The 15850-nt window shown below is 40.0% G+C and overlaps 5 gene segments (V, D, J or C); 3 read left to right on the top strand and 2 right to left on the bottom strand.

The window, feature by feature from the left end:
* Positions 1-60: 60 nt before the first annotated feature.
* LOC115354486 (Ig kappa chain V region 3381-like) lies at positions 61-544 on the bottom strand. The segment is given in 2 exon segments: positions 61-386; positions 479-544. Coding segments are annotated over 2 exon segments (378 nt in total).
* A 463-nt stretch (positions 545-1007) lies between these two features.
* On the top strand, positions 1008-2640 carry LOC115354485 (Ig lambda-3 chain C region-like). The segment is given in 2 exon segments: positions 1008-1011; positions 2112-2640. Coding segments are annotated over 2 exon segments (426 nt in total).
* A 2051-nt stretch (positions 2641-4691) lies between these two features.
* Positions 4692-5315, bottom strand: LOC115354126 (immunoglobulin kappa variable 2-24-like). The segment is given in 2 exon segments: positions 4692-5126; positions 5256-5315. Coding segments are annotated over 2 exon segments (363 nt in total).
* Positions 5316-6166: 851 nt separating this feature from the next.
* LOC115354130 (Ig lambda-1 chain C region-like) lies at positions 6167-7711 on the top strand. The segment is given in 2 exon segments: positions 6167-6276; positions 7227-7711. A coding segment is annotated over 1 exon segment (312 nt).
* A 1624-nt stretch (positions 7712-9335) lies between these two features.
* LOC115354484 (immunoglobulin lambda constant 6-like) lies at positions 9336-10913 on the top strand. The segment is given in 3 exon segments: positions 9336-9353; positions 9525-9603; positions 10535-10913. Coding segments are annotated over 3 exon segments (420 nt in total).
* The last annotated feature ends 4937 nt before the right edge of the window (positions 10914-15850 follow it).

Below are 15850 nucleotides of genomic sequence, written 5' to 3'. Positions count from 1 at the left end.
TGCTCTAACAAGTCAGTGTCTATGCAGTCTGACTGACGGAGGTTTTTGTACGGCTCTCTATCACTGTGTGAACACATTGCCACTATGGTAACTCTGACAGTAATAAACTGCTGCATCTTCAGCCTGGACTCCACTGATGGTCAAAACAGGATTAACACCGTCTCCACTGCCGGTGAATCGAGAGGGAACACCACTTGCAGTCTTTCGACCATAGTAGATCAGGAGTTTGGGAACTTCTCCAGATTTCTTCTGATACCAGCCTATTCCAAAATCTCCATCTGGCCAAGTATAAGCCTTTGGGTTGGCTTTACAGGACAGGGTGACAGTGGATCCTGGAGTAAATGTCACCACTGGAGGCTGAGTCACAGTCACCTGACTGCTGGATCCTGCAGACAAAAACAAAAGCTTCATTTATCAGCACAAATCAATGACACAAAACACAGTCCAGCATGGCTGATATTTTGCTGAGTGAATCAACCTGTGAAGCAGCAGCAGGCCAGCGTCCAGATGAAGATGCTGATGAGAGTCATGCTGCTTGTGCTTTGTGCTGCGTTGACTGACACATGTGAGTCCTGCAGTGTTAAACTCACAGGACTATAAACCTTCTCAGTTCACTGGAGGATCAGCTGACCATGCAAAGCCTCCTCCCTATGGAAATCATCTGTCTGCTCTCCACAGACTGAAGGCAATGTGGGACACAAAATCAGCTGGAAATACTGCTTGGATACACACCATCTATTCTCTTACTGGATTACAGAAATACTTGTTTCAGGAAAATTTGGAAATTAGTATTTATTGCTGTGGATTAAAGTGATTTTCACTGTGTGGTTTGTATGATATGCCTTTTAATCTGTGGTTGATTTACATAGGCATATTTTTCAAACATGATTATTATAGTGTTGGAATAGATGATTTTTTTCAAACTTTTTTTAATCTATATTTTGCATTCAAGTATTTAACGTACTTATTGTTCTAACAGATTAAAAACTGTGATGAAAAAAGTTTTCATGGGTAAAACCTTCACTGTTATTTCTCTGTAATTTGCACAAAATTGAAAGAAAATGTATTAAATTTTCTTGTTTCATCACATAATTTCAAAAAGCATAAGTCAACATTTATGTTTCTATTATGAATTTTGCAGTTTTGTTGTTTCAAAGCAGAGTTTTTAGTTGGACAGATTCTTGTTTCATGTGCAGGAGGTTTTTGTACGGCCTCTTAATGAGTTTGTATCACTGTGGTTGACTTTTGGTGGAGGAACCAAACTCGTCATTGACTGTAAGTACCTGATATTTCTACAAATAAACTACACTGATTTTAAACAAATTGTGTATGAAGAAGGAAAGAAAAAGATCATTTAACTTTTTACTCTTGATCATTTATTATTGTTACCTAAATATCTAGTATTTTGAGGATTTGTGTGTGCACTGTTTTGACTGAAATGTGCGGTCAGAGTCATAACAAGATATCTCCATTTAGAAAAACTGAGAAGTTAAAAAAAAAATCCCCCATTTGTAAATACACTATATTTATTACCATAGGGATTTTATTTAAGTATTTCCAGCAAATTACAGTTTTTATAAGTTGAATTGAGATTTCATAACTTCTCACTTATGTTGATATTAAAGCAGTCTTTACAATTTCAAGTTTCATGAATGCGTTTAAAATAGATAAATCACACTAAACGTTATTTCAGTCCGTTAGAGCCTCTGATATATTGTCACGTTTCATTAATTGTACATGTGGTGAGAAGGAAGTGAGAGAGACACAGATGAAACTTTTAACTGCATTAACCGATAATTCTTTCACTTCTTGTATTTGCAGGGAAGAGTTATGGATTGGCAGATGTTTTCAAACAAATGACTTTATAATATTAATAATAATGATCAACTAATTCCCTTGATTGTGTCTACATTTTCCCACAGTTAATGCAGGGATCAGTTAATGGAGTGGAAGACTTAAAACAGATGTGCTGATGTCATTATTAGCGTTTTTCAACAATGAATTTGCTTGATTATATTTACGTTTAAATCCTTTCATTGTTTCTGTAAATGCAGTTACAGTGAGTGAAACTGTAAAACAAACTGCATTGTTTTAATTTCCAAAATGATAAGCAGCTGTACCATTTATTATTTCCGTGGCCTCCCTCCCATTTGGGTGCCACTGGTCTCTCCCTCTCCTCTCCACCTCTCCTCTCTCTGTCTCTCCTCCAGTGGGTGTGGTGCAGCCCACCCTGACCGTCCTCCCCCCCTCCAGAGGGGAGCTGCAGCAGGGCAAAGCCACACTGCTGTGTCTGGCCAACGGGGGCTCCCCCTCAGCCTGGAGGCTGGGCTGGAAGGTGGGGGGCTGCAGCAGCTCCTCAGGGGTGTCAAACAGCCTGGAGGTCCTGGGGAGGGACGGCCACTACAGCTGGAGCAGCACCCTGAGCCTCTCTGCAGACCAGTGGAGGAAGGCGGGCTCCGTGAGCTGTGTGGCCAGTCTGGATGGCCAGAGCCCTGTCACTCAAACCTTGGACCCTGACCGCTGCTCCCAGTAGAGCTTCAGCAACGCTTATTATCCAAATGCTGCTTCTTTGCTTCAACTGACTTCACTCAGCTTCAGTGTGTGAATGTCACTTTTACACATTCGAACAAAATTACATAAATGTCATCATTTTTCAGAGCTGTATTTGAAATGTTTGCTTTCATAAAATATTTGTCACAGGTTAACAACAATGAAAATAAAACAGTGGATTATAATTTGTCTGAGTCTGTGTATGTTCCATTAGAAACACCGATTTGATAGTTTACATATCGTTTCGACTCTTCTCCACCCTTCTTTCCCTCAACATCCAAGTCGGTAATATTGTCTAATTGCATATTGAGTGACAAAGATAATTGTTTAAACTAATTTATGACATTTTGCATGAAAACCTTTTAAATGCTACAAAACATCAGTGCTAGAGTCCAAGATGAGTCAAACCTCACCAGTGCTTTCATGAGAAGTTTAGTTTTACAGGGGATGTTCCAGCTGCACGTTCAAAAAGTGTCTCTCAGTGTGTTTCAGTATCATGTAGAGTCAGTGTGTGTTCATGCTTGATGACACTTGTGTGCCAGGGCCAGAGTGCTGTGTTCAGTGGACCAGTTCTCCACATCACAGTCTCTTCCCTCAGCCTCAGCACCTGCAGCAGGCCGTTTTCAATGCACACAAACTGAGGGAGGTTTTTGTACGACTCAAAATCACCGTGTGAACCGTGTGTTGCCACTGCTACCATGATATCCAAGACAGAAATAATCTCCCGCATCTTCAGCTTGAAAACCACTGATGGTTAAGGTGTAGCTGGAACCAGAACTACTGCCTCTGAATCTGGATGGAGTTCCTGAGTTTAGACGTGATGTTGTGTATATAAGAAGTTTTGGAGCCTGTCCGGGTTTCTGAAGGTACCAGCTGAGATCAGCACCGATATTTGAACTCCCTGTGGCGCTGATGGACACAGTCCCTCCAAGACTCACAGACTTGGATTTGTCAGGCTGAGTCAGAAAGTTGTTGGCAGAAGACTCTGAAATAAAATGTTAAATGTTAGTCTCGAAAAGAAATATTTCATCACCAACAACACAGAGCAGCAGTTCAGATTAAATGAGCAATATTAGATAGATGTTGAAATTTTCTCACCCTGACTCAGGAAACCCAACATGACAAGCAGAGCTACTGGCAACATCATCCTGATGCAGTTTTAGGTGTGACTGCATGAAAACAGTTCAGATTCACTGAGACCTACAGTGAGCATTTAAACTCTGCTGAGCACTGATGCATCAAAGTCATGCAAAATCCATGGGAAGGAAGCAAACACACCTGTTCTTGTGAAACAGAAAAGGAAGAAGAGGTGTGGTGGAGTGAGAGCTCATCCCTCCCTGGAATTTGTTGATCTTTTAAATATCCCATATTCGAAATGTCCATTGCTGTTCTACTTTTTCTCTTTTATTTTATCTTGTTCTCCATTCTTGTCCATGTTACTGTATGCCCATAACCTGATTCAGTGCATCCCCTGCTGGCCATGGCGTAACTCTCCATAAAAAAATGACTAAGGGATTTCATTACTAATTACTGGAAATGATTAGAAATGTGTGTTCTGGTGTAACTGGGCTGACCCTCGGCCACAGGTGGACCAGCCGCTCCAGATGGCCAGTCGTCCTCTGAGCGTCTTTAGCTTCTCTCCCTGCAGACAGACCAGGGCGGCTCAGCCTGAGGCCAAGCAGCAAACCTCTCCACACAGCCTCAGCTCATCACCTTACATCAACTGGATGGACATGAGGGAAACAAAGTGTGTTTATCAAAGTTCAGGCTCAGCCATTTCTCTGTTTTGCTTTTTCTGGAACTGGAAGTGGAAACGTGTGCAGTGGGAATATGGGCCCTGACGGATAAATATTACAGACAATTTTACCTCAGAGGCAAAATCAATAATGGAACAGAATTTGCATTCTGTGATATTTTGTGTGATAATAAATGATTCAATCCACATTTTTGACTTTGAGTAGGCCTGTCATAAACTTAGAGAGAACTCTGACTCCAATATGAGATGTTAACAGTGACATTTTGACTTGTGGTGCATTATGAGATTGATCTGCTAAATGGTTGTGGATTAGGAAATGTGTCTGTAATAAAGGTTTATACTGAGGGAAATAAAATGGTGATGCTTGTTGAGGCTGCAGGTCAGACTCAGCTCTGTGTTCAGTGGTCTGTGTCAGAGTCTCTTTCCCTTCAGCAGCTGCAGTCAGTTCCTGCTCTAACAAGTCAGTGTCTATGCAGTCTGACTGAGGGAGGTTTTTGTACAGCTCTCTATCACTGTGTGAACACCGGACCACGATATGCTCCCATACAGTAGTAAACTCCTGCATCTTCAGCCTTGACTCCACTGATGGTCAGAGTGAAGTCGGGTTCAGAGCCGCTGCTGCTGAAATGATCAGGAGTGTTTGATGCACGTGTACTTATTTTATAAAACAGCAGTTTGGGAGTCTGTCCAGGTTTCTGCAGGTACCAACTCAGATCATCATCAACTCCTGAACTGGCTGTACAGCTCAGAGAGACAGTTTCTCCCAGACCAACAGACTTGGATACAGGGGACTGAGTCACAACTTTACTGCCACTGGATCCTGTAAAAAATCAGATATTATTTTAGGGTGACATATTTGAAGTAGTCCAACATGAAACTTCAAACCAAAGAGAGCTTGGTTTCCACTTTAACAGTGAACATTTCATGAAAGGAGTTCCTGTCATCTCACCTGGCAGTCGGAGCAGCAGCGCAGTTACCAGAGGAATCAGTAGCATCATCATTATTTTGATCACAGAGAATGGCACAGTCTTGGCTCAGTGGCAGGTCTTAAACTGTTCTGGGAGCAGTGATGCACAGCAGCCATTCAAAACACCTCCTTCATTGTCAAACAGAAACCTGTGTGTGTGTGTGTGTGTGTGTGTGTGTGTGTGTGTGTGTGTGTGTGTGTGTGTGTGTGTGTGTGTGTGTGTGTGTGTGTGTGTGTGTGTGTGTGTATGTGTGTGTGAGGAGGGAAGATGTTGGAGAGACTCCAAGGGGAATGATTTGTCCCTTTACATGTCAGTCAGTCACCAGTTAAACATTCATTAGCACAGCAGTTGACATCAGTTCACCTGCAGAGACACATGTTTGGTTTTGATTTCACAGAAAACTGCTCACTGCAATACAGGCTTCTTTATGTTATATTATTTTTTTCAGGCTGACGGTTAAATTTGAAGAAGCAACAAACAGCTGGTTCAGTTATGTTGCCTCAGTCAAGTTGAATTAGTGGTTTGTGTATTACTAATATGACACATGTGTGTGTGTCATATAGATTTCATGTGCTTATTGTGCAAGTTTTTTTTTACGCAATATGTTCACCAGTCTTAAACATTGCAGTGTACTGTGGGGTTAACAGAGTACATTTCAATAAACTAAGGCTTTTTCTTTTAAATTAACCAAAACATTTACTGATATGAGCAGAGTTATGATGGAAATAAAAGCAATCCAGTGTGCATACTCTGTTATATTATCTGAATGGTTTCAAATTTTTGCAGTCGATATAAACCTCATGTTTTTTAAAATTAATTTATTCATTTCGTTTACTCTATTAGTGAATTCAGATGGTGTTTGTCAGTGTTGTGTTTCATGGGTAGGTCACATTTGGGTGCTGTGTGTTCACTGTTGTGTGAAGGAGGTTTTTGTACGACGGCTTAACCAGCTTTTATCACTGTGGTACACGTTTGGTGGTGGGACCAAACTCATCCTAAACAGTAAGTCTGAATTATTTTCTAATCTTTAAAAACTGGACAGAATAGGAAATTTCTGACAGCTGAGTAATGAATTATTCCAGGTAAAATGTTTAAAAGTTCAAATAAAATCAGCTAAAGTTAAACTGAGATGTTAAAATGAAACTTTAAACTTAAATTTTAAAATTAAATTAATGTTATTACTCATACACATATGTTGAATTCACATTAAAATGTATTTTTAATTAATAATACAGTAGTTAATGAGAGTTCATATTCATTATGTCTCATAATAATAGAAGCTGTATTGTTCTGGAATTTGTATTTAAAGGGAAAACCGAATATTGAATTAAATGTAAAATACACAATTATTATTGATAAGGTAAAAAATAATGTGATAGATACTGATAATACATTTTTTAAATAACTGTAACTGTAACTGAGAATTAAACCTTTAATGGAGACAAAACACATCAGATTATGTTACTGCATTTCAGTCATCCAGTGGATTGTGTAAATTATTGCAATTTAATGCAGATAATCTTTAATCTGTGATGGATTACATGAAGATAAATGATTCCCCTCACCTTTCGGTACATTGTACATAGTGTGGTGTTTATCTTGTCATTTAACTTTTACACATGTCCTTTCTATATAGTAGATGTTAAACTCATGCTTGGGTTATGTTTCCCAACTTTTCCAAGAATGTGTTTCATTTTTAAAATAATAACAATAATGCTGGATTTTGTTTTTTTCGATCAGTTTAAATATCTGAAGTTGCACAGTATCTTCCTAAACTGACAATCAGCATCTTATGATGGATTCATATTTGTAAACCTCTCCATGCCAGTCTACCATGTACACAGTGAGCATACTGCAGGTTAAACTGTGTGATCTGTCCTGTCACATATGCAGCTGTGTGTTGTCCAGTAGAAGTGACTCTCCTCCTTGTGTCTGTCTGCTCTCCCCTCCAGCTGGCCCCATGGTCAGACCCTCAGTCTCTCTGCTCCCCCCCTCCTCTGAGCAGACCTCTGGGGGCTCAGCCACGCTGGCCTGCCTGTTGACCGGCTACTCTCCTCAGGGAGCCGTGGTGAGCTGGGAGGTGGACGGCACAGAGGTGACAGAGGGGGTCCTGACCAGCTCGGAGGAGGAGAAGAGCGGACGCTACAGCAGCAGCAGCACCCTGACCCTGAGCCGCGACCGCTGGCTGCAGGGAGAGCTGTACTCCTGCAAGGTCGCCCATCACCAGCACACCCAGAGCCAGTCCCTCCACAGGAGCCAGTGTGAGGGCTAGAGTGGCTGGATGAAGCCCGGAGCAGGAGGAAGGTCACGCATGCTGCTCTCATCAAAATCTGTTTGAATGTCAGAGTCACTTCAAGCTTTGTGTGATGGAGAACACGACTGTATAGTGTTGGACAGCAACAGCTTGGAGAGGAGTGTGTGTAGCAGCTAGACATGAATGTGCTTGATAACTGTCATGTTGATGATTGATGCTTTGCAAATAAAGCTTGCTCTGAAAATCACATGATGAATCAGTCATTACATGTATGGATATTTTTTTTTAACAATTACATAATATTTTAGCTTTGGCTGATCTGCAGCATCTCCCCTGTGTGGAAAATGAACACCTTGGTATATAAATGATCACGCAAATCTCAGTTTCACTTCTGTTTTCAGGAGGGAATGACAGTTGTGGTGCCATTAAAGGTGCAGGGTGAAAAGAGAATTCACACTGTAAGTCTCTTCATGATGGACTGTTTATATATATATATATATATATATATATATATATATATATATTAAATGGGTCACTCTTTTCATATAAAAGAGAAGAGAAAATTGTTTCTCAGTATTTGATGCCATTGAGCAAAATTCAAACACTCTTCTTTAAAAGAATGACATCCAATATAAACCAATGATTTCTGAGTATTTACATCAGTTTTGCTCAGTCATTTTGAAATGATCTTACATATTTGTGGTAATATACTGGTGATGCTGTTTGAGGCTGCAGGTCAGACTCAGCTCTGTGTTCAGTGGTCTGTGTCAGAGTCTCTTCCCCTTCAGCAGCTGCAGTCAGTTCCTGCTCTAACAAGTTAGTGTCTATGCAGTCTGACTGAGGGAGGTTTTTGTACGGCTCTCTATCACTGTGTGAACAGAACATCATCGTCTGTCCCATGGTCACTCAGACAGTAATAAACTGCTGCATCTTCAGCCTGGACTCCACTGATGGTCAAAGTGAAGTCAGTCCTACTTCCAGTGCCACTAAACCGAGCTGGTGTTCCTGAGTGACGTTGATTCACATATTTTATTAAGAGTTTAGGAGTTTCTCCAGATTTCTGTTGATACCAGTAAAGTGCCTCATCTCCATCATCATCTGTGTAAACGGCTTTGTCGGTTTTACAGGACAGGGTGACAGTGGATTCTGGAGTAAATGTCACCACTAGAGGCTGAGTCACAGTCACCTGACTGCTGGATCCTGCAGACAAAAAACAAAAGCTTCATTTATCAGCACAAATCAATGACAGAAAACACAGTCCAGCATGGCTGATATTTTGCTGAGTGAATCAACCTGTGAAGCAGCAGCAGGCCAGCGTCCAGATGAAGATGCTGATGAGAGTCATGCTGCTTGTGCTTTGTGCTGTCTTGACTGACACATGTGAGTCCTGCAGTGTTGAACTCACAGGACTATAAACCTTCTCAGTTCACTGGAGGATAAGCTGACCATGCAAAGCCTCCTCTCTATGGAAATCATCTGTCTGCTCTCCACAGACTCAAGGCAATGTGGGACACAAAATCAGCTGGAAATACTGCTTGGATACACACCATCTATACACTTATTGGATTATAAAAAATACTTGTTTCAGAAATATTTGGAAATGTATATTTACTGCTGTGGATTAAAGTGGAGTGCACTGTGGTTTGTATGATATGGCTTTTCATCTGTGGTTGGTTTACATGAGCATATTTTATAAACATGATTATTAAGGTGTTGAAATAGACGATCTTTTTTGTATATATATTTTGGCTTCAAGTAATTAACTTATTGTTATAAGTAATTAAAAACTGTGATGAAAAAAGTTTTCATGGGTAAAACCTTCATTGTAATTTCTCTGTAATTCATTAAAAATTGAAGCAAATTGTATTAAATTTTCTTGTTTCATCACATAATTTGAAAAAGCATCAATCAACATTCATGTTTCTATGATTCATTTTGTAGTTTTGTTGTGGGAAAGCAGAGTTTTTAGTTGGACAGATTCTTGTTTCATGTGCAGGAGGTTTTTGTACGGCCTCTTAATGACTTTGTATCACTGTGGTACACTTTTGGTGGAGGAACCAAACTCATCATTGACTGTAAGTACCTGATATTTCTACAATACTACATTGACTTTTAACAAATTGTGTATGAAAATGGAAAGAAAAATATGATTTCACTTTTTTCTCGTTATCATTTATAATAGTTACATTATTAACTATTTTTTGAGGATTTGTGTGTGAAATGTGAAGTCAGTGTGAGAAAAAATATCTCCGAGGCCATTTAAAAAAAAAAAAAAAAAAAAAAAAAAATTAGATTTTCACAAAAATCCTCCATTTTCAAATATACTTTATTTATCATGGGGATTGCTTTAAAGTATTTCCAGCTAATTACAGCCTTTATCAGTTGAGATTTCATAACTTTTCATCTATATTGATATTAAAGCAATATTTACAATTAATAGTTTTATGGATTTCTTTAAAATAGATAAATAACACTAAACATTATTTCAGTCCATTAGAGCCTCTGATATATTGTCACGTTTCATTAATTGTACATGTGGTGAGAAGGAAGTGAAAGAGACACAGATGAAACTTTTAACTGCATTAACCGATAATTCTTTCACTTCTTGAATTTGCAGGGAAGAGTTATGGATTGGCAGGTGTTTTCAAACAAATGGCTTTAAAATATTGATAATAATGATGAACAAATTCCCTTAATTATGTCTACTTTTTCCCAGAGTTAATGCAGGGACCAGTTAATGGAGTGGCAGACTTAAAACAGATGTGTTGATGTCATTATTAGTGTTTTTCACTGATGAATTTACTTGATTATATTTACATTTAAATCCTTTCAGTGTTTCTCGAAATGCAGTTACCGTGAGTGAAACTGTGAAACAAACTGCATTGGTTTAATTTCCAAAATGATAAGCAGCTGTACCATTTGTTGTTTCCGTGGCCTCCCTCCCATTTGGGTGCCACTGGTCTCTCCCTCTCCTCTCCACCTCTCCTCTCTCTGTCTCTCCTCCAGTGGGTGTGGTGCGGCCCAGCCTGACCGTCCTCCCCCCCTCCAGAGGGGAGCTGCAGCAGGGCAAAGCCACACTGTTGTGTCTGGCCAACGGGGGCTCCCCCTCAGCCTGGAGGTTGGGCTGGAAGGTGGGTGGCAGCAGCAGCTCCACAGGGGTGTCAGACAGCCTGGAGGTCCTGGGGAGGGATGGCCACTACAGCTGGAGCAGCACCCTGAGCCTCTCTGCAGACCTGTGGAGGAAGGCGGGCTCCGTGAGTTGTGAGGCCAGTCTGGATGGCCAGAGCCCTGTCACTCAAACCCTGGACCCTGACCGCTGCTCCCAGTAGAGCTTCAGCAACGCTTCTTATCCAAATGCTGCTTCTTTGCTTCAACTGACTTCACTCAGCTTCAGTGTGTGAATGTTTTCTTTTTTACATTCAAACAAAAATACATCAATGTCATCATTTTCAGAGCTGTATTTGTCATATTTGTTTGCTTTCATAAAACATCTGTCAGAGAATTATATCCATGAAAATAAAAAAGTGGTTTATTGTGAGTCTGAGTCTGTGTGTTTCCCTATAATACTTTCATAATTAGAAACTCCCTTTTGATAGTTTACATATCGTATCTACTCTTCCCCACCCTTCTTTGCTTCAGCATCCAAGTGAGTAATATGGTCTAACCACATACTGAGTGACAAATAGAATTGTTTAAACAAATTTCTGTCACGTTGGATGGAAAATTTTCAAATGCTATGAAAAATCAGCACAAAACCTTTTCAACATTTGCCTCTGGAGTCGAAGATGAGTCAAACCTCACCGGTGCTTTCATGAGAAGTTTAGTTCTACAGGGGATTTTCCAGCTGCATGTTCAAAAAGTGTCTTTCAGTGTGTTTCAGTATCATGTAGATACAGTGTGTGTTCATGCTTGATGACACTTGTGTGCCAGGGCCAGAGTGCTGTGTTCAGTGGACTAATTATCCACATCACAGTCTCTTCCCTCAGCCTCAGCACCTGCAGCAGGCTGTTTTCAATGCACACAAACTGAGGGAGGTTTTTGTACGACTCAAAATCACCGAGTGAACACTCCACCACCATGATATCCAAGACAGTAGTAATCTCCCGCATCTTCAGCTTGAAAACCACTGATGGTTAAGGTGTAGCTGGAACCAGAACTACTGCCTCTGAATCTGGATGGAGTTCCTGAGTTTAGACTTGATGCATAATATATAAGAAGTTTTGGAGCCTCTCCGGGTTTCTGAAGGTACCAGCTGAGATCAGAACCGATATTTGAACTTCCTGTGGCGCTGATGGACACAGTCCCTCCAAGACTCACAGACTTGGATTTGTCAGGCTGAGTCAGAAAGTTGTTGGCAGAAGACTCTGAAATAAAATGTGAAATGTTAGTCTCAACAAGAAATATTTCATCACCAACAACACGGAGCAGCAGTTCATATTAACTGAGTAATATTAAATAGATGTTGAAATTTTCTCACCCTGACTCAGGAAAGCCAACATGACAAGCAGAGCTACTGGCAACATCATCCTGATGCAGTTTTAGGTGTGAGAGCATGAAAACACTTCACATTCACTGAGACCTACAGTGAGCATTTAAACTCTGCTGAGCACTGATGCATCAAAGTCATGCAAAATCCATCAGAAGAAAGCAAACACACCTGTTCTTGTGAAACAGAAAAGGAAGAAGAGGTGTGGTGGAGTGAGAGCTCATCCCTCCCTGGAATTTGTTGATCTTTTAAATATCGCATATTCAAATTTCTCCTTGCTGTTCTACTTTTTCTCTTTTCTTTTTTCTTGTTCTCCTTTCTTGTCCATGTTATTGTAAGCTCATAACCTGATTCAGTGCATCCCCTGCTGGCCATCCCCCACGTTTATTCGTGGGGCTAAACTCACCATAAAAACAGATGGATAAAATAAAACTAATTATTTAAAAATGATTAGAAATGTGTGTTCTGGTGTAAGTGGGCTGACCCTCGGCCACAGGTGGACCAGCCGCTTCAGATGGCCAGTCGTCCTCTGCGTCTTTAGCTTCTCTCCCTGCAGACAGACCAGGGCGGCTCAGTCCAGTTAAAAAAATAAAAAATCAAGTAACTGACCACAAATTGCCACAAATCAAAAGTTAACAATGGCTGTAATGAATGACTAATTGTATAATCATAAACATCATACACACCTTTGATTTGTCTTAAGAGTCCTAGTGAGTCCCAGGAGCTCTAAAATGGTGCTAAAACTGTGTCATAAGGGTGTTAAGACTCTCAAGAAGCTCTAGAAGTGCGAGCTCCACGAGTACAGCTCAATTCAAATCTGCAGAGCCAAAACCTGTCAATCATCTCTGAATGCAAAACTCACAATACTTCTCAGGTAAAGATAATGTGATACTACTTTTGGTTGTATTTTTTCATCACAGGTTTTATTTTTTTCTGTTGTTAGTCATATATCACTAATCCGTCATCGCTTCACGCTGTGGCATTGTTAAAGGCCCAGGCCAGTGATTTAGAATTTTTGGCCCAAATGTATGACAGTGTACCCATATTTAATACTACAACCAACCATTTTACAAATCATATGGAGAAACTTAAGTATTCATAACATATAATCAGAAATCTTTGATTTTAAAACTTGAATTTTTGGTTGAAACACCCACCCTATATGGCTGTATTTCTGTGTCTGAAAGGATAGTTTCATGCAAGAAACTTTATGCTTTGACATTGTGAATATATTTCAAAATGACCCACTCACTTCATAACTTAGTTGATATGCATATGGGAAATTGAATATTGTAGGCTGATACAGTGCCTATAGAAAATCATCATACCCTGTGAAAATCTTAACCTTTTGTAACCTTACACCTTGGAAATTATAATAAATTAAATCAAACTTTTTTGAGCTGTATGTACACATAATAACCCTCATCATCAAAGTGAAAATAATATAAATAAAACATTCTGGACAACTATTAAAAATTAGTTAATGAAATACCTGATTTGGTTAAGTGATCAGCCCCCTAGAGTATACCATTATAAACTTACTCAGGTGCAACCAATCAACTTCCAGATCAAACACCAGGCTAATTGCCTCTCACCTGATATTAATTGCAGTGATTCTGATTACTTTAGAATAAAACCAGCTGTTTTCTTGAAAATTCCACTACTCGTAATGCATGGTAGTGAAAGGATTCAACATGGTTGGAAAAGTACATTCAAAAGGACTCCGGGATAAAGTTGTAAAGGCACAAGTTAGGTGAAGGCTACAAAAAGATTTCCGAAGGCTTTATCTATCCCTCTGAGTACCGTTCAGAGCATCATTAAGAAGTGGAAAGCATATGGCACCACTAAAACCTTGGCTTGATCAGGCCGTCCGTCCAAACTGGATGACCGAGCCAGAAGGACATTGATCAGAGAAGCTACCAAGAGGCCAAAGGCAACTTTGAAGGACTTACAAGTCTTCATGGCTGTGACTCATCGGTCTGTGCATGTGACAACAATCTCACAAGCTTTACACAAAGCTGGTCTGTATGGCAGGGTGGCAAGAAATAAGCCTTTTCTGAAAAAGTGCCACACTAAGTCTCGTCTGCATTATGTAAAAACACATCTGGAATATCCTGATACCATGTGGAAAAAGGTTTTCTGGTCAGATGAGACTAAGATTGAACTTTTTGGACTGAACTCCAAGCGCTATGTTTGGCGAAAACCAAACACAGCACACCACCCAAAACACACCATACCTACTGTGAAGCATGGTGGGGGCAACATTATGTTGTGGGGATGTTTCTCTTCAGCGGGGACTGGGCAATTGCTCTGGATTGAAGGGAAAATGGATGCTGCCAAGTACACCCAAATTCTTGAGGAAAACCTGCATCTCTCTGCTAGACAGCTGAAGATGGGCAGGTCATTCACCTTCCAACACGACAATGATCCTAAACATGCTGCCAAAATAACAAAGCAGTGGCTTAAGGATAGGAAGGTGAATGTCCTTGAGTGGCCAAGTCAGAGCCCTGACTTAAATCCTATAGAAAATCTGTGGATTGACTTGAAGAGAGCAGTCCATCGCCGTTCCCCACAGAATTTGACTGAACTTGAACAATTCTGCACGGAAGAATGGGCAAATACTCCCCAATCTAGGTGTGCAAAGCTAATAGAGACACATCCAAACAGATAGATGGCTGTAATTAAAGCAAAAGGAAGCTCTACAAAGTATTAAATCAGGGGGTTGATGACTTTTCAAACCCTGTTTTCTAGTTTTTCATTTTTTATTAATTTTCAGGACTGTTGCCTTTTTTTTCATTATTTTGATGTTGTACAGCTAAATTTGTAAATAAATCTGGAAAAAGCTTTTTTTTAATGGGTTTTGATTTCAGGCTGTATGATAAATAAAGCAACTATTTCAAAGGGGTATGATGATTTTCTATAGGCACTGTAGATGGTTGCATGCAACAGCAAAGGAAAAACACTTCACAGGCGATGCTGCATGCATGATAAGATTTTGTGACAGTGACAGAGAGGGGAACAAGATTGCAAAAAAGATTATCAGAAAGTATGTTACCACTTCTGCTGTTTATGAGCTCTGCTGTGTGGTGACCATCATGTGTTTCTCTGGCTGGTTTACTGAGGAAAATTATTCTAATGTATGATAAGCTATTACATAAATCGACTCTTAGCTGTTAAACTCTGTGGAACTGCAAAACGCAACAGCATTAGCATTTCTTAGCTTTTTGAAAGTGTTCATGAACTTTATCAGTGTGTTTTGCCAAGGCCTCCAAACAACCATTTTCAAACTAGTAGCAGAGATGAACATGATAAGTGATCCTGTGTTACATTGCATTGACACTTCAGGTTCAGGAGTGTGATGGATAGATAGACGCAGTTTAACATGCTTCATCTGCAACATAGACTGTTTGTTTCTATTTTTGAAATTACAAGAAAAATCATAATCAATGTTTTTCCATCCAAAATGTTTCAAATATTTTAAGTGAGTAAAGAAAATTCAGCAAAAGAAAATGAAAATGAATGTGGGTCTTCATCAATGATATTATGCAAATTATCATGAGAGGGGCTCTGAAACTAATTATAGCTGCTGCACAGCGATGGATTGGGTCCAGGCATTTTTAGACAATTCTAAGCAACAAGCAGAAGAATATGAACTTAAATACAAACTGAACTGATTGACACACCTGGTAAGAAAGGGGCAGGACACAGGCCTGGAGGGGACAGATGATTGGCTGAAACACAACAAAGACATGCAACACGGGGGCGGGGCTAATGAGACAATGCAAGGCAGGTGTGAGGACGAACAACCTGACAAGACTATGGAGGAACAATAGGCA

Source organism: Myripristis murdjan, chromosome 22 (assembly GCF_902150065.1).
Source record: "Myripristis murdjan chromosome 22, fMyrMur1.1, whole genome shotgun sequence".
Classification (NCBI taxonomy): domain Eukaryota; kingdom Metazoa; phylum Chordata; class Actinopteri; order Holocentriformes; family Holocentridae; genus Myripristis; species Myripristis murdjan.
Note: the sequence above shows the minus strand (reverse complement) of the source record. Positions and strands in the feature narration are given on the sequence as shown.